Source organism: Oncorhynchus clarkii, chromosome 4, assembly GCF_045791955.1.
Source record: "Oncorhynchus clarkii lewisi isolate Uvic-CL-2024 chromosome 4, UVic_Ocla_1.0, whole genome shotgun sequence".
NCBI lineage: Eukaryota > Metazoa > Chordata > Actinopteri > Salmoniformes > Salmonidae > Oncorhynchus > Oncorhynchus clarkii.
Window position 1 is genome coordinate 9,392,069 of NC_092150.1, and position 18,765 is coordinate 9,410,833.

Here is an 18,765-nt window from a genome sequence, read left to right on the forward strand (position 1 = left end):
CGGGCTAGACCCTTAGTTCCAGTGAAGGGAAATCTTGCTACAGCATACAATGACATTCAAGATAATTATGTGCTTCCAACTTTGTGGCAACAGTTTGGGGAAGGCCCTTTCCAGTTTCAGCATGACAATGTCCCCATTCACAAAGCGAGGTCCATACAGAAATGGTTTGTCGAGATCGGCGTGGAAGAACTTGACTGGCCTGGAACACCGACTGCGAGCCAAGCCTAATCGCCCAACATCAGTGCTCGACCTCACTAATGCTCGTGGCTGATTTGGAAGCAAGTCACCGCAGCAATGTTCCCACATCTAGTGAAAATCCGTCCCAGAAGAGTGGAGGCTGTTATAGCAGCAAAGGAGGGACCATATTAATATGAATCCATATTAACGCCCTTGATTTTGGAATGAGACGATGGGGTAACTTTACTAATCTAGGTATACAAATAATACCGTACAAATCACGTGTTTTAAAAAGAGTCAAATTATGAATGTTAATTGCTTTATTTAAATGAGTTTAGCTTTTATTTACAAAATAATTTTAATATATAAACATATGTACATATCTTCCCTTGTGAAAAAAATAGTATTGGTGACAAAAAAAGAAAAAAGAAAGAAATCGACCAACAAACTGGCCAATAAATAAACATCAAGAACCATAAATCTCTTAAACGTTCATGTGACTTGATTGTAATATAGTTCAACTAACGCTTTTGATCCAAAGAGGGAGGGGAAAAAAAGTGTTTGTATTTGACCTTATGGAGTCACAAATATCCCAAGCAAGTACTTCAGTCACACACATTCCAAACCAAAGGAACCAGCCATCAACCCAGGGTTGGAGAAACATCCAAGTGTTCAAAGATGTTCTCTTTAGGGTTGTGGCAGAACTTTTTTTTCTGAGGCTTCATATGAAATAATCAACATTTGGGCCCCCTGTTTAAAGAATACCTTACAAAATTGCTGCTGGATTGAAAGAAGTCTGACAGGGTGACTTCTGGGTCAGTCCAGGCTATTCCAGGCCAGGCTAGTCCAGGTCAATCCAATCCAGTCCAGGCAAGGTCAGTCCAGGTCAATCCAATCCAGGCCAGTCCAGTCCAGGTCAGTCAAGCAGTCTCTTCCTACTGTCTGTGTTTCTTGTAGTTGACCGCCTAGGGTGCTGGCTGAAGGGAGAGCGCTCCAAATCAAACTCCATCTTCTTCTGAGAATGGGCTTCATCTAAAAGACAATCAGATGTACATTTCTTTACACATCACTTTGCCTTTTCTGAACTAAATGGCACATTTTAAAATTCCTAGCTGAGATATTACAAACAAAACAGTGGTCGTAGAATAATAAACATACACACAAGGAAATTAAGTCTGAGCATAATCTCACCTATAAAATGATGAGTTCTCTTGGTGGCAGAACCTGCCTTCCCCTTGAATAACATGGGCGACTGAGTGAGGGCTAGAATTCCACTGGCAGACACTGGCTTCCTCACCTTAGAGCTCGGGGGTGTTACCACTGCTGAAGATAATCAATCAAACCAACAAACAAAAAAATCAACTATTGCTAATCAATAAACAGATGGAAAGTTCATCATTAGAGGAATCATATGAATACATTCAATTAATAAAAAATAAAAAAAAACTCACAGTGAACAGTTCCAGTGGCCAAGATGGAATCTTCATCTTTCAGAGGCTCGGCACCTTTAGCCTGCTGAACCTGGCTCTCCATCCAGTCCATGTCCTCCAGCTGGTCCAGAGGAGAGCCTGCTCTTTTACCAGGGGAGGGCCTGGTAACCTGGCTGGACGTGGGAGTCAGTAGTAGTGCGTCAGTCTCCTCCGTCTCCTTCAGTCTGTAGATACCCTCCAGCTCTGCCTCGTCCAATATCTCCAGCCCCTCTAGCAGGAGCTCCTCCTTCAGTCCCCGCTGCTTGCCGCCCACCACCCCAGGCCGAGCCCTCTTCTTGCGGGGCCAGCTGTTGAGGCTCTCTGGGGTGGACCTCCCCATGCTCTGGGGCGACGGCGTCAGGGGGATGAGCTCAACTGTGCCCAGGGGGGGGGACATGGTCCCTGCAGGGTAGCGCGTGGGGGTGTAGGACTGGCAGATGTACGTCTGGAAGCCCCCTTTCCCCGGAGTGCCCTTGGCGGGAGTGCCGTGGGTGCATAGCAATGGCGAGACGTGACCAGGGTCTCTGTGTTTGGAGCAGAGCGCAAGAGGGCTGTCCGTGTGGGGGAGGTTCATACGGTCAGTGGGAGTCTGAGACGCTGCAGCCCCATCTCCGGCATTGAACGAGTCCATGCGCTTTAACTTAAGCTTGGGCAGCCCCGACGCTTGCATCTCCAGCTCCACTTTGTATGTTAGGGGGTTTGGGGTGACGAGCTCTTTCTTGCGACTTGTGGGGGTTCCTGAAGTCCTGGGGGTGGAGAACCGAGATGGTTCAGTGGAGTACCCCCAACGGACTGCCGCCTCCCTCTGCTGGCGGTCAGGGGTCTGGCGGAAACCGTAGCTTCTCCCAGGTTTACTGGTTTCTAAGGGTATTGGCTGTTTGGTAGAGGCTTCGGTGAACTGGAAGACTTGGTCGGTCTTTGAGGGTTTCCTGGAGAAAGATATGTTCATCTTGAGGCCGTCAGTGATTTGGGTCATGACCACTTTGGCCTCGGAGATGTCGATGCTCTCGTCCTCGGAGGTGGTGCTGAACTGGGAAGAGTCAAGCTGCTGGGAGCTGGCCTCCATCTCTCCCCCCAAGGCCTGGGAAGACGGCTCCCTCTCGTGGAAGTCTAACGGCACATTTAGGCTGGACACGGTGTCACCGGTTTCCTTACTCATAAGATCCGTGCTTGCTGCTACAACAGTTAAACTCCCATTGGACAGGGATATCAGATTCTGCCTGGTTTTAGCTTGCACACCCTGGCCAGAGCTAGTCCTGGTCAAACGTTTAGCTGAAGAGGCGGTGACAACTGTCGTTTTATTCAGTTGGGTTTTGACAGGAGTCTTTGGTGACGTTACGGACCTTGACAATCCTGAGGCCCTTTTCGTCAGTGTGCGCATGCCTTGGTGCAGAGGCATGGAGAGAGATTCTTCAACCGGGGTCCCTCCAGAGGGTGTGAGCATGCCGTGGGCAGGGCTCAGAGATTTCCTGGGAGTTGGGGTGGTGGGAGTGGGTGGGTGGTCAGGAGGTGGTGTGGAACCAGAAGAGGGGTGTTTCTGAGTACCATCAGGGAGGTCCTGCTCATCCTTAACAGGTGTGTTGAACTTTCCCATAAGCCGTTTGGAAGACCTCGGGCGTCCACTTTTCTCTGGCGTCACCTCAACGCCACCTGCAGCAGAATTTTCCGGAATCCTGGACAGAGACGCTTGGGGGGAAACTCTATGCGATCTCTGTACTACTTTTTCTGGAGTTTTAGATATCGCCTGTTTGCTGCTAGGACTCTTGAGTGGACTGCAGAACTTGTCAGGTGTGTTCATCAACAGCCTTGGAGAGCGTCGGGTGGAAAGGTGAGGCGACTCAGGCACCTTGAAGGGTGTGTTAGTCTCCGCGACTCTAAGTTTCTGTGGAGATGGGGACCAGGTGACGTGCTTCCTGGGCGTTCTGGAGCAGGGTGGGCTCTGGAGCAGGCTAGGGCCGATGGGAGACAGACGCTCCAGTAATGTCTTGACCGGAGTCCTCAGGATACCCTTCAGAGGGCTCTCCTTTTGGGGCGTCTCCAGCACCAAGCTCCTCCTGGCTGGGGATCTGAAGGGGCTGCCCCTCAGGGCCATGCCACCCTGCCCGTGAGAGGGCCCTGCCATCTGGCTGTCTGTGACTGAGTAACTCTGGACCCTGGAGGACCTGAAGTTCTTAGGTGTTCTGGGGGTCTGAGGGCTTCTTGGTGTCTTGCTCCCTCTAGCAGACCTACGGTGTCTACCAGGCGACTTTGTGGGAGTATTCTTTGGACTCTGAAAATCAAAACCAATAAAGTATTTCCAATAAGTATCGCAAATTAAAACTCAGCATTGCTATTCTTTGCTTGGGAGAAGACCATTGTGGAATACAGTGCATTTGGCAATTATTCAGACCCCTTCACTTTTTCCACATTGTTACGTTACAGCCTTACTCTAAAATGGATTTGAAAAATAAAAATCTACACATAATACCAAAGCAAAAACTGTTTTGATACATTTATAAAAAATATGACATTTTACATAAGTATTAAGACCCTTCTTGGGTATGACGCTACAAGCTTGTATTTCCATTCTTCTCTGCAGATCCTCTCAAGCTCTGTCAGGTTTAGATGGGGAGCATCGCTGCACAGCTATTTTCAGGTCTCTCCAGAGATTTTCAAAATCGGGTTCAAGTCTGGGCTATGGCTGGGCCACGCAAGGACATTCAGAGACTTGTCCCAAAGCCACTCCTTCGTTGTCTTGGATGTGTGCTTTTGGTTGTTGTCCTGTTGGAAGGTGAACCATCGCCCCAGTCTGAGGTCCTCAGCGCTCTGGAGCAGGTTTATCACCAAGGATCTCTCTGTATTTTGTTCCGTTCATCTTTCCCCTCGATACTGACTAGTCTCCCAGTCCCTGCAGCTGAAAAACATCCCCACAGCATGATTCTGCCACCACCATGCTTCACTGTAGTTACGGTATTGGTCAGGTGATGAGCGGTGCCAGGCATTGGCATTCCGGCCAAATAGTTAAATCTTGGTTTCATCAGACGAGAGAATCTTATTTCTCACAGTCAGAGTCCTTTAGGTGGCTTTTGGCAAACTCTAAGCGGGCTGTCATGTGCCTTTTACTGAGGAGTGGCTTCCGTCTAGCTACTCTACCATAAAGCCCTGATTGGTAGAGTGCTGCAGAGATGGGAAAACCTTCCAGAAGGACAACCATCTCCACAGAGGAACTCTGGAGCTCTGTCAGAGCTCTCTGACCAAGGCCCTTCTCCTACGATTGCTCAGTTTGGCTGCACGGCCAGCTCTAGGAAGAGTTCTGGTGGTTCCAAACTTATTCTATTTGATGGAGTCCACTGTGTTCTTGGGGGCCTTTAATGTTTAGGTACCCTTCCACCAGATCTGTGCCTCAACACAATCCTGTCTCAGAGCTCTACGAACAACTCCTTCGACCTAATGGCTTGGTTTTTTGCTCTGACATGCACTGTCAACTGTGGGACCTTATATAGACAGGTGTGTGCCCTTCCAAATCATAGAAGCATCTCAAGGATGACCAATGGAAACAGGATACACCTGAGCTCAATTTTGAGTCTCCTTATGTTCTTAAAATTGTATAACTGCCTTAATTTTGCCAGACCTCAGGCACAGTAGTTGCTGCCTTGGCAGCAGCTAATGGGGATCCATAATACATACGAAATACATGGCAAAGGGTCTGAATACTTATGTAAATAAGGTATTTATGTTTTTTTTTATATAAAAAAAGGTGCAAAAATGTCTAATTTATGGGAGGGGTGTATTGTGTGTAGATTGATGAGGATTAAAAATATGTTTATATCCATTTTAGAATAAGGCTGTAACGTAACAAAATAAGGAAAAAGTGAAGGGGTCTGAATACTTTCAGAATGTACTGCATGACTCCTGAAGAGGTTCAACGAGATGAAGTAGTTACCTGGAAGACATCAGAGTTAGACAACTGTCTCCAGCTGGACCTGGACTGTGTGGCTTCAAACAGAAGACGTACTGGAGACCGTACTGACCGCAGGTTTACCTCACCTTCAGAAATTGAATGATCAATGATGTCAATATGTGTCAGCTGAAAGACTCCGCAGAATATTGAACGGTGATAACTATACGGATACACCTGAAATAATGGTGTTAAGTCCACCTACTTATTTTGCTATCACTGAGCGGGAGCTGAGAGGAGAGAGCTTTGTCCAGGTTACGGGAACGAGGCTGGGAGCTTGAGTAGAAACTGGAATGTCTCCTGGCAAACTTCTCCAATCTTGGACTCCTCCTCAAGTCTGTTATAAATTTAATCTCATGTCTTTTATATTGTCATTGTAAAACTATTAAAACCACGGATTATTTATCAACTTATACAATTGCATTGTTGATATGGTTGATATTAAAAAACGTTTATGAGCATCTCAGAAATGTGCACAGGACATGGTGTTTCAAATACACTCTTAGCACCAGTCACTGACCTTCTAGGGGCTTCACTGGCGACTCCTCAACGATGCACTCGTCTGTCGGGACAGACCTCCTGACAAATCAAACAGACAGGGCATTTCACTTATCCACTATCGTCCCCACGATGTACTGCTGCCAATTCAGTTATTACTGTAACTCCTCCTAAAAAAAAATCTAAATTTTAAACTAATACAACAAGGCTCTCCAAAGGCAAATGAGCCATTTGCACTGCCAACGATGCAAGACTCCCTTTTTTCATATATGAATCAGAGTAAATGAATGACAAATTAATATGAGTTAATACGAGTTAATCAACACTAGTGTACTATTTAATTCATACTAGTTCATATTAAAAGCATCCCCCCCCCCCTGTAATCTCAATATCAAATCATTTCTGGGTAACAAATAATTTGTTTACTGTGATTGTTTTAAATTAAAATGGTCAACAAGAAGAAAAAAAATGGCTTCTTAGCAATTTCTCAAAACATAATTTTACTAGAAGTGGTCTGAGTGGAGAGGGGAAAACTAGTTGGCAGAGAGTTTTGAAACTCTTTCTTATTGGTCCATTAACTGGTCTATGGACCCAGGCAGGCCAAAACTCCATCCCAACAAAACAGGTAGTCATTTCAGGCAGTCTTTTCCAACAGCTCTTACACTAAAAAAGGCATTCTCATTTTTACAATATCAAATAATTATTCCAACCTCATTGTGTGGAAATACACAAAAATATAAAACACAACCTGTAACAATTTCAAAAAAGTTTACAGAGTTAAAGTTTATATAAGGAAATCAGTCCATTAAAATACATTCATTTGGCCCTAATCTACGGATTTCACATGACAGGGGTAATACAAAAATGCATCTATTGTTTTCAGATACCTTTTAAAAAAAGGATCAGAAACCCAAGTCAGTATCTGGTTTGACTCATTTGCCTCATGCAGCGTGACATCTGTCATATAGAGTTGATCAGGCTGTTGATTGTGGCTTAAGGAACGTTGTCCCACTCCCTTTTCAAATGGCTGTAAGAAGTTGCTGGATATTTGCGGGAACCGGAAAACACGCTGTCGTACACAGAGCATCCCAAACATGCTCAATGGGTGACATGTCTGGTAAGGATACAGGCCATGGAAGAACTTGGACATTTTTACCTTCCAGGAATTGTGTACAGATCCTTACGACATGGGGCTGTGAATTATCATGCTGAAACAGGTGATGGCGGCGGATGAACAGCAAGACCATGGGCCTCAGGATCTCGTCACGGTATCTCTGTGCATTCAAATTGGCATCGATAAAATGCTATTGTGTTTGTTGTCCGTAGCTTATGCCTGCCCCATACCCTAACCTCACCGCCACCCGGGGAACTCTGTTCACAACATTGACATCAGCAAACTGCTCGCCCACACGATGCCATATACTCTGTCTGCCATCTGCCAAGGTACAGTAGAACCCGAGATTCATCCATGAAGAGCACACTTCTCCAGTGTGCCAACGGCCATAGAAGGTGAGCATTTTCCCACTGAAGTCGGTTACGACGTCGAAATACAGTCAGGTCAAGACCCTGGTGAGGACGACGAGCACATAGATGAGCTTCCCTTGAACCATTCCTGACAGTTTGCGCAGAAATTGGTTGTGCAAACCCACAGTTTCATCAGCTGTCCAGGTGGCTGGTCTCAGACAATGCCGCAGGTGAAGAAGCCGGGTGTGGAAGTCCTGAGCTGGCGTGGTTACACGTGTTCTGTGGTTGGACGTACGGCTTATGGTAGAGAAATTAACATTTAAGTCTCTGGCATCAGCTCTGGTAGACATTCCTGCAGTCAGCATGCCAATTGCACGCTCCCTCAAAACTTTAGACATCTGTGGCATTGTGTTGTGTGACAAAACAGCACATTTTAGAGTGGCCTGTTATTGTCCCCAGCACAAGGTGCACCTGTGTAATGATCATGCCGTTTAATCAGCTTCTTGATATGCCACACCTGTCAGGTGGATGGATTATCTTGGCAAAGGAGAAATGCTCCCTAACAGGGATGTAAATAAATTTGTGCACAAAATTTAAGAGAAATAAGCTTTTTGTGCATATGGAACATTTCTGGGATCTTTTATTTCAGCTCATGAAACCAACACTTCACATGTTGCCTTCATATTTTATTATTATATATATATTTATATTGTATAATCAGGATTTTAAGAAAACATGTTGGACTCACCTGCCCATCTGTTGCCTGTGCAGCAGACGGTTGGACACCTGCTTATGAAGGGGCGTCTCCGTCACCTTTTTGGTCAGGAGGGAATGTCGATCTGAAAGGGCAGATATCCTCTGTCAGTCCCAGGTGCTAACAAAACCTTTTAAGTTGTGTTACTGAGCTCTTGGAATGTTGAACTATCATAGAACTCAGTGTCGTTACCACCACCTTCTGTTGCCTGGGAGCCTTTACGCTTCAGTCCATCCATGGCTGAGACAGACCGACTCCTGGGCATCTTGGCCTTCTTGGAAGGGGACATAGTCTCCTGGTTGAACAAGTTCCTCCGGACCTTTGTGACCTCTGTAGACCAAATGAAGTGGTATTAAAATTGGGCAATTACAGCACAAGATGGCTGCCTGCCCTACAGGACACCTAGGGCAGGCCCAAGAAGATCATCAGGGACTCCAGCCACCTGAGCCACACCCTGTTCTCCCCGCTTCAATCACTCAAGACGCGGGCAGTACAGGAGCATCATGACAAGAACTGTCAGACTGGCCAATAGCTTCTACCCTCAGACCATCAGGCTGCTGAATAGCCACCACTGCAACCAGTTCCACCACCCCCCCACCACCACCATCACCACCACCACCATCTCAACAGACCAGACCTTACCTGCTGATTCCCCTATGGACATTCTAAGATTTTCACTGTACCCTGCAATCACACCTGCAACCCTGTTCATGCAACTATTAGACACTCTGAATCTGAGTGTATGAGACAAGGAGTTTGTTGATCTAACAGAGTTGGAGGAAATGACCTTGTGCAGCCTGCTTTGGGGGCGGTTCAGCGGCTGGTTTCTCCACAGCAACACAGAGCTTAGGCTTGGCCTGGTCATACGACACAGAGAGAGAGAGAGAGAGAGAGAGAGAGAGAGAGAGAGAGAGAGAGAGAGAGAGAGAGAGAGAGAGAGAGAGATCAAAATTTGGGTGATTAGTAAGTTCATACTGTACATCCATCCAGGCAGGACTAAGAAAAAAATCAATATTACAAATTTAGATCTTTTGTTAGCATATTTTATTGGACTTTATAGCTGTGGTAGAAAAAAATGAAATGGATCCCGTCTTAGCTCACCGCTCTGGTGGTCTTCCTGGGCACCTCGATCTGTAGACTCTGGGATGCTTCAGTCATGCTGCGATGGCGAGTCAGCCTCCCACTCCTCAAACACAACACGGGTTAGTTAAGGAGGGTTATATGAAAGTGTACTAACAGGTTAGTTAAAGAGGGTTATATGAAAGTGTACTAACGGGTTAGTTAAAGAGGGTTATATGAAAGCGTACTAACAACAGACAACTTGGAACGGTCATTGTATCACATCCACACAGCTGCACCACAGCAGATAAAGCCTCCGGACCCAGGTAACTCACTTCCTCTTGCTGGCGGAGCGGTCGCGGAGCTCCTGTAGCCGCTCCCCGCAGTCGGAGGCCATGCTGAGTGCCGTGGAGAGGGGAGGAGAGGAGGAGACGCTGTCCCTGGTCACGGACTCGTCGCTGAAGAAGTCCGAGGGCAACACGGCTGACAGGGCGGCGGGCAGCTGGGTTCCCAGGCTGTGGTATACGTCTGCTAGGACCCTAGGGATGGCCGTCAGGAACCTGACAGCCCATAACACCATTTATTCTAACTTTTTATAAACTGGGTGGTTCGAGCCCTGAATGCTGATAGGCTGACAGGCAGGGTATATGAGGCCGTATACCACAGGTATGACAAAACATGTATTTTTAATGCTCTAATTACTTTATTGGTAACCAGTTTATTATAGCAATAAAGCACCTCGGGGGGTTTGTGGTATATGGCCAATATACAACGGCTAAGGGCTGTATCCAGGCACTCCTCGATGTGTCGTGCTTAAGAACAGCACTTAGCCGTAGTATATTGGCCATATACCACACCCCCCCGGGCCTTATTGCTTAACTTTATATAGAGCTATTTTTATTGTAACTTTATATAGAGATATTTTTATTGTAACTTTATATAGAGATATTTTCCTCATCTCCTTAATCTGGATTCAACCCCTAAAATTGAGTCCGATTTCACAGAGAAGAAACTCACGCAGGAAGGACCTCATCTTGCAGGAACTTGGCAAGGTACACAGGGTCTTTGGTTAGAGAGATGATCCTCAACATGTCAGCCACCTGGGTAGAGGGAAGGAGAAATCAAAGCCTGTCAAATGACTCTGTTTTGAATGGATTCAGGTAGGAGGAAGTAATATGATGGGTTGTGGAGGTGGCTACGATTAGTCATTTCCTACCTCCTCCACTGTCTGCTCCACATCCGGTGTGTCGGCCTGCTGCTCAGAGGGGAGGAGTCGGCACATCTCCAACCTGAGAACCGCCTGCAGCTGGCACCTTAGAGAGACATAGTGTTGGTAATTGGTCATGTTCAGTAGGGCAAACAGTAGTAAAACATTATGAAACCAAAAACAAAAATGAGCGTTTTGTTATTGGACCAGTAGTCTGTTTCAGTCGGTTTGACACTTGACGAAAACAAGCCTCTATTTAAAGCACACTTATCGGTGAAGACCATAAGTTGCTGTTCAATTTAATAATAACAACAACAACAATAATAATAATAATATTTTGAAACCTGAGACTACTTTGTTTAACAGTCCCTACTTACTCTCTGAGTTTGCTGTTGGCGTCAGGAGCGTTGCTGTAAAGCTGGCGGATGGACTTGCTGGACTTGAGCAGGTTCTGTTGGACGAACAGCCAGACCTGCCGGGCAGAGAGAAAGAGTGAAGTCAGACGTATTCCCGACGAACATAAGGAAGTGGAACCCTTGTATTAAGGTTGGCCGATATCCGCATCTACACATCATCTAACTTGTTCAATATCGAGATAAATCAGTTTTAGTGCATGTGTAACCTTTATTCAATTAGCCAATTAAGTTAAGAACAAATTCTTATTTACGACGAAGGCCTACCCCGGCGACGCAGGGCCAACTGTGCACCGCCCTATGGGACACCCAATCACGGCCCGGATGTGATACAGCCTGGATTCGAACAAGGGACTGTAGTGGCGCCTCTTTCACCGAGATGCAGTGCCTTAGACCGCTACGCCACTCGGTAGCCCCATGATATACAATATCCTAATATTCTCCCAAACCTACCTTGCATTCACATTAGCCGTTCATCATGTCAAGTCAGGTATTACATCACATTAGCTGTTTATCACGCCAAGTCAGGTATTACATCACATTAGCTTGTTTACATCAAGGGAAGAAGAGATAGTGAGTGACCTTCAGGATTTTCAAACAGAACCTGTCCACTAGGTATTTTCTTCTCTACGTCTTTCTTACCCCCAGGAACGTCTTACCCCCAGGTCTGGGTTGTGAGTCCCTGGAACGTCTTACTCCCAGGTCTGGGTTGGGTCCCTGGAACGTCTTACCCCCAGGTCTGTCGTACCCCCAGGTCTGTCGTACCCCCAGGTCTGTCGTACCCCCAGGTCTGTCGTACCCTCAGGTCTGGGTTGGGTCCCTGGAACGTCTTACCCCCAGGTCGGTCTTACCCCCAGGTCTGTCTTGCCTCCAGGTCTGGGTTGGGCCCCAGGAACGTCTTACCCCCAGGTCTGTCTTACCCCCAGGTCTGGGTTGGGTCCCTGGAACATCCTGACAGCAGAGAGGAGGTGCTGGGCCTCAGTGAGGAGGGAGGAGTCTCTCTCAGCCACCGTCTTCTCATAGCCGGCCTTCAGGTGGGACAGCAGCTCGGCCTCGCTCTTGAAGTCTGACAGGAGAGTAGGCACGGAAGTTTGTGACAGTTATTAACTGGTGTGAGGTTCAGAACATTCATTGAAGATAAACAGAAAGTACAGAGCTGGCATGATTCCCTATGCTACATAGAACACCAAGAACCAACTCTGTTCTATAAAAGTAAAATGTTTTATTTGAATGCTCTGTAATACACCCATCTTCATTCCGCTGTCTAAAAATGATGAGAATAGGCCTCTTATCAATCATTTGACCATTAAAAGCTGAATCTGAACCATGCTGAGACTATGGGTTAGCCCTTTGGGAGCAGAACACTTAAGATATATCCCTGTTGTTGTGGTGGGGGCCAGACAGACAAGGCACCTGCGTCGGGCCAGACAGACAAGGCACCTGCGTCGGGCCAGACAGACAAGGCACCTGCGTCGGGCCAGACAGACAAGGCACCTGCGTCGGGCCAGACAGACAAGGCACCTGCGTCGGGCCAGACAGACAAGGCACCTGCGTCGGGCCAGACAGACAAGACACCTGCGTCGGGCCAGACAGACAAGACACCTGCGTCGGGCCAGACAGACAAGACACTTGCGTCGGGCCAGACAGACAAGACACTTGCGTCGGGCCAGACAGACAAGACACTTACGTTGGGCGTGGGGTCCAGTCTTGGCCCTGTTTCCTGTGCGTCTTTTCCCCAGCCTTTCCTGTCCCCTGCAGCCCTCTGCCCCCGACGCCCCCACCTCAGTCTCTCCAGCCTGGCTTTTCTGGGCCTTGACATTCAGACGGGCCACGTTCAGCATCTGCAGTGAGCGGCTCATCGTCTTCATCTTCTGCCTCACTGGCGTGCGCTGGGTGCCCCCTGCAGGCGGCAGGAGAATAGACAGACACTCAGCAGGGGAAGAACAACATGATAACAAGTGTCTCGTCATTGTAGGTTATGAGCTGCTACAACGATGGCGTATCACAGAAGAATCGCTCTTCGCCATCTGTTCACTGATTAGTACAAAAATATATAGAGACATTTCTAAAATACAAACAGAAGTCACTGACAATTGAGGGTGGGGGGGGTCCTTGAGAGATATGGGGGGGGGGATATGCAGTCAGTAGGGTCTGAGGCGTTTCCTTACGTTTCTTCCCCGTCTTGTCACTGTGGGACTGGGAGGTTATTCTCTGGTAGAGGTCTGCCAGGCTGATGACCAAGTCCTGCTGAGGGCCCGACAGCTCCTCTTCCTGACCCTCGGTTTCACCCTCTGGCACCGCATGGAGCAGCCTGGACACACACGGACATGGACATAGTCAACAACAGGTTAAAGGTCATGATAAAGCAGTTCAGCTACATATTTTATATATGTGTAAGAAAGACACTAACCACCGGGAAATTGTTATTTGGCCCTAGATCTATGTATTTAAAAACTAGGCGACAGTGGTCTAATGACATATTTAATATTAAGAAATTGTAATGTTTCAAATACACATAATTACAGACATAACGTTAAAAAGGGCAAATCATACCTCATTGACTCCATTAAGTGGGAGCTGACTCCTGATTGGTCTGCGTGCGGGAACCAGCCCTCCACCAGCCCAGCGGTCAGAGGGCTGGACCAATGGCTGAGCTCCTGCTGTGCCCAGTCAGGAACCTGGTGCTCAACTCGAGGAGCTGTGGAGGCAGGACAGTCTGTTACGATAACACTGCACCAATAAACTAATAGAGTGAATCATTTTCTGGAGATCTGTAATTGAATTAAACTCAATTTGATATAAAAGGTAAGAAAAGTCAGACAATTAAAGTGACAGCAATGACAGAAGCAATGTGGAGCTCTCTCTCAGACCCTACCGTCGCCGCGAGTCGTCTCAGACCCTACCGTCGCCGCGAGTCGTCTCAGACCCTACCGTTGCCGCGAGTCGTCTCAGACCCTACCGTTGCCGCGAGTCGTCTCAGACCCTACCGTCGCCGCGAGTCGTCTCAGACCCTACCGTCGCCACGAGTCGTCTCAGACTCTACCGTCGCCACGAGTCGTCTCAGACCCTACCGTCGCCGCGAGTCATCTCATACTCTACCGTAACTGCGAGTCATCTCAGACCCTACCGTAACTACGAGTCGCTAGTCATCTCAGACCCTCCCGTAACTACGAGTCGCTAGTCATCTCAGACCCTCCCGTAACTACGAGTCGTTACTCATCTCATACCCTACCGTAACTGCGAGTCATCTCAGACCCTACCGTAACTACGAGTCGCTAGTCATCTCAGACCCTCCCGTAACTACGAGTCGTTACTCATCTCAGACCATAGCGTAACTACGAATCGCTAGTCATCTCAGACAATACTGTAACTAAGTCGCTAGTCATCTCAGACCCTACTGTAACTACTAGCCGCGAGTCGTCTCAGACCCTACAGTCACCGCGAGTCTTTTCAGACCCTACCGTAAACGCGAGTCGTCTCAGACCCTACCGTAACTACGAGTCGCTAGTCATCTCAGATCCTACTGTAACCACGAGTCGCGAGTCATCTCAAACCGTACCCTGACACCAAGTCGTCTCAGACTCTACAGTAACCGCAAGTCGTCTCAGACCCTACCGTAAACGCGAGTCATCTCAGACCCTACCGTAAACGCGAGTCGTTAGTCATCTCAGACCCTACTGTAACTACGAGTCGCTAGTCATCTCAGACCCTACTGTAACTACTAGCCCTCGAGTCGTCTCAGACCCTACAGTCACCGCGAGTCGTCTCAGACCCTACAGTAACCGCAACTCTTTTCAGACCCTACCGCAAACGCAAGTCGTCTCAGACCCTACCGCAAACGCGAGTCGTCTCAGACCCTACCGTAAACGCGAGTCGTCTCAGACCCTACCGTAAACGCGAGTCGTCTCAGACCCTATCGTAACTGCGAGTCGCTAGTCATCTCAGACCCTACCGTAACCACGAGTCGCAAGTCATCTCAGATATGTCTAGGCGTATAATAAAGACAGAGGAAACAGAGCCAATCATAACCTCCATCTCCCTCCATGATGTCATAGAACCCTCCCAGGACACTGCTGACTATCTCGGGCAGGTCTGAGGAGTTGTCCGCCGCTGCTGGTGCGATGACATCCAAGGTCAGGGTGTGGTAGCCGGAAGCGACACTGGGCCGAAGGACGGTGAGCAAAGCCGTGAGGGCTGAGAGGGGAGACAGGAAGGCCGAGCACGGCAAGTCTCCTCCGTCACTCACCTCTGCAAACTGTGGAGACAACAAACTATTTATCAGCCCCAAAACCATTGATCATTTTGACATTACAGTAAAATAATAATTTTGATACTTATTAGCCTGATCTGTTGGGAGCATCATGACCATTGTGGAGCGGACCACACAGCGGAGTGGACCACACAGCGGAGTGGACCACACAGCGGAGTGGACAACACAGCGGAGTGGACAACACAGCGGAGTGGTCAACACAGCGGAGTGGTCAACACAGCGGAGTGGACAACACAGCGGAGTGGACAACACAGCGGAGTGGACAACACAGCGGAGTGGACCACACAGCGGAGTGGACAACACAGCGGAGTGGACAACAAAGTGAAGTGGACAACACAGCGAAGTGGACCACACAGCGGAGTGGACCACACAGCGGAGTGGAGTGGACAACACAGCGGACGGGACAACAGAGTGAAGTGGACAACACAGCGGAGTGGACAACAGGGTGGACAACAAAGCGGAGTGGACAACAGAGTGAAGTGGACAACACAGCGGAGTGGACAACACAGCGGACGGGACAACAGAGTGAAGTGGACAACACAGCGGAGTGGACAACAGAGTGGACAACACAGCGGACGGGACAACAGAGTGAAGTGGACAACACAGCGGACGGGACAACAGAGTGAAGTGGACAACAGAGCGGAGTGGACAACAGAGTGAAGTGGACAAAACAGCGGAGTGGACAACAGAGTGAAGTGGACAACACAGCGGAGTGGTCAAATGTTTGTTTCAGTTTAGATTAAACCCTCTCATTTCAAATTGAACACAACACACTGACAACTAAACCAGGAAGACAACAGTACTTCTATGTCCTACACATTGTTGCCATATTGGGTGGTTTTATTCCCATTTGGAAAGTGTCAACAGAATCTGGCAACATTGGCGTTACGGTGTGGCTTTACCATGTGAAGAGCCTGGGCAGAGAGCTCCCTTAGTAGCTGTTGGAAGACAGCTTGGCCCTGGTCTGTGTGGTTGTTGATGGAACACTGCAGCACCCAGGACTCTGAGGACGCCTCTGTGAGGGAGTGGGCGTCCCAGCCCTGAAGGACCCCTTTCAGACATACCTCCACGGGGGCCGGGAGGAGCCTCTGTCTGAGGGCAACCGGCTCCAACGTCACCCTGCAGCTCTGTGGAGCATCACCTGAGTACATGACAGACAGCACACAGGGGAAAAACAGCATGTGAAACCAGATGGTTGTACTCTTATATCAATGATGAATACTATTCACTACTACAAGATTTACAAGTGTGGCCTTTTATTGTGGTTTGGTTAACATGTGTAGGCATAATAGCTTTGTTATGTCATGAGAGTTATCCAGTGACAGAGGGAGATTTTCCAAATGACAGTTCACTTCCATGCATCACAAACCTTGCCCCCATCGCAGGACTCCCCCCAGGACAGGAAACGCTAGGCGGTACAGTCGTTCTGAGGACAACAGGTATCCCATGCTAGAGTCGAGTGGAAAGGTCTCTCGCCCCAAAATGGCATCTGAAGGGGAGTCTACGGGGGACTGAACACTGTAGGACTTGTGTGGACAGCAGAGGTTTAGCAGGGCGTCCATGGGGACGACTCTACCACCCATCTCCCTCAACACCTCAGAAAGCATATCTGAGCCCCAGTGCTCCTCACTTCTCATAACCTGTAATGAGAAAGACAGGTCAGCAAGTATTTTAACAGATTCCCAATTACATTTGTCCAGTTATCTGAAAGCAACTGTCACTATTTACCTGGACGTATGAAGTGCTGTCCACCCAGTGAAGGACAACTTGACGTTGGACCAACATTTCATGGAGTCCCTTGGGTAGGATACGGTCAGACACGTCTGTGTGACTGGCACCTACAGGGATTCCAGCGAGGGACACATATTCTTCTAAATCTGCCCTTGAGTGAGGACAGCTTGACAAGAGGAATAACACATTTCTCCCCAGGCTTGACAATTCATCCTCTGGAGAAAGAGGGCCTCCTTTACCTGCTCGACCTCTCCTGGGTCTCAATGTCAATTTGGTGGGAGAGGTGATATCTGGTCTGTCCCATTGGAAGTCCAACAAAGCTTCTTTCAATGCATTCTGTATGGAAGCAGCAGGGCTGGTGGGTTGATTCCTTGGCTGAGCCGAGATTGTCTTCACACTTGCATCGAACTTTAATCGAAACTCCACCTCGAAGTCTTCAAAGGTTTTGTCTCGTAGTTCTTTAAAATCAGAGCCCCTGGATATCAGGTTACCATTGCGTCCAGTTCTTGATTGACAGAATTTGTAACCCCATCGCACCTTCTCGAATCCATACTTATATCCGAAATGAAGCAGAATTCGGAGAATGCCCTGCTTCAGTGGATGGTTTTGGACATTGACGTGTCCTGATGGCCGATAATCCACATCAATGACAAAAACTAAGTTATGCAAAGCCATAGCTGGAACGGGACACTTGCTCCATGTACACCAAGTAGATAGTAGTCACGAAGTTAGCAAATTTCTCAGCTGGTTGAACATAAACTGGCTAATGCTAACTTCAGATACAACAGTTGCTAACGTTAACTAGCTTGCTAGCTTCTTGGCTCAAGCTAGCGAAACAAGCTTTGTTTACGATTTTTTGTTTGTTTACCATAAACCGGTTTAGGAATGAGCAGACGCCCGCAACAATATAGTTACGACGTGTTGAATAGCTAATTATTTAGACGCAAAATTGCCACACGTTTGTTTTTTGTTTTTGTCATATTAAAACGTATCTACCATTATAGTTTTAAAGATTCGCCATTTTACAGCTCCTTCTCTCCTCAAACTCTTCGCGCCCCCGACTCGAAACCCCTCCCTCTTTGCTGTGATTGGTAACATCGCACTCGATCGGTTCTCATTCGCCCAATGTGAGTAGAATACTTGTCGATGATTTGCCACTACTGTCACAGTAATCTCCGATTGGATAACTATAACATCAATCATCTCTGTAAAATCTAAATACCCTATCAAAGTTCCGTAGTGTTTTTGAATGGACTCCACGCTAATATCAAGTTCATTAAAATGAATTCATGAAAATGAATAAAATGAATTCATGAAAATGTCATGTGAGTGCTTCAAATTCCTTGGTGTCCACATCAACAACAAACTAGATTGGTCCAAACACACCAGGACTGTCGTGAAGAGGGCACGACAAAGCCTATTCCCCATCAGGAAACTAAAAGGATTTGGCATGGGTCCTGAGATACTCAAAAGGTTCTACAGCTGCAACATCGAAAGCATCCTGACCGGTGTACTGCAATTGCTCGGCCTCCTACAGCGCAAGGCACTTCAGAGAGTAACATCACTGGGGCAAAGCTGCCTGCCATCCAGGATCTCTACACCAGGCGGTGTCAGAGGAAGGCCCTAAAAATGGTCAAAGACCCCAGCCACCCCAGTCATAGACTGTTCTCTCTACTACAGCATGGCAAGTGGTACCGGAGTGCCAAGTCTAGGACAAAAAGGCTTTTCAACAGTTTGTACCCCCAAGCCATAAGACTCCTGTACAGGCAACCAATGGGTTACCCAG

General features: G+C 47.8%; 1 protein-coding gene across 3 annotated transcripts; it reads right to left on the minus strand.

Moving 5' to 3' along the window:
* Positions 1-482: 482 nt before the first annotated feature.
* LOC139407553 (TopBP1-interacting, checkpoint, and replication regulator) lies at positions 483-18,077 on the minus strand. 3 transcript variants are annotated; one of them, XM_071151377.1, is made up of 22 exons: positions 16,977-18,077; positions 16,618-16,888; positions 16,151-16,389; positions 15,008-15,233; positions 13,532-13,676; positions 13,147-13,289; positions 12,666-12,878; positions 11,899-12,044; positions 10,943-11,037; positions 10,575-10,671; positions 10,376-10,458; positions 9,694-9,918; positions 9,401-9,485; positions 9,087-9,156; positions 8,498-8,629; positions 8,294-8,384; positions 6,104-6,162; positions 5,789-5,920; positions 5,569-5,672; positions 1,629-3,915; positions 1,369-1,500; positions 483-1,209 (listed from the first exon to the last, which is right to left on the minus strand). In XM_071151377.1, exons 1-22 carry the CDS (start codon positions 17,652-17,654, stop codon positions 1,094-1,096), a joined length of 5,769 nt encoding a protein of 1,922 aa, XP_071007478.1. In that variant the 5' UTR covers positions 17,655-18,077; the 3' UTR covers positions 483-1,093. The 3 variants fall into 3 exon arrangements, with proteins under 3 accessions (XP_071007478.1, XP_071007477.1, XP_071007479.1); XM_071151376.1 differs by having other exon boundaries at positions 8,492-8,629; positions 16,977-18,038; XM_071151378.1 differs by having other exon boundaries at positions 1,369-1,497; positions 16,977-18,037.
* Positions 18,078-18,765: the final 688 nt, after the last annotated feature.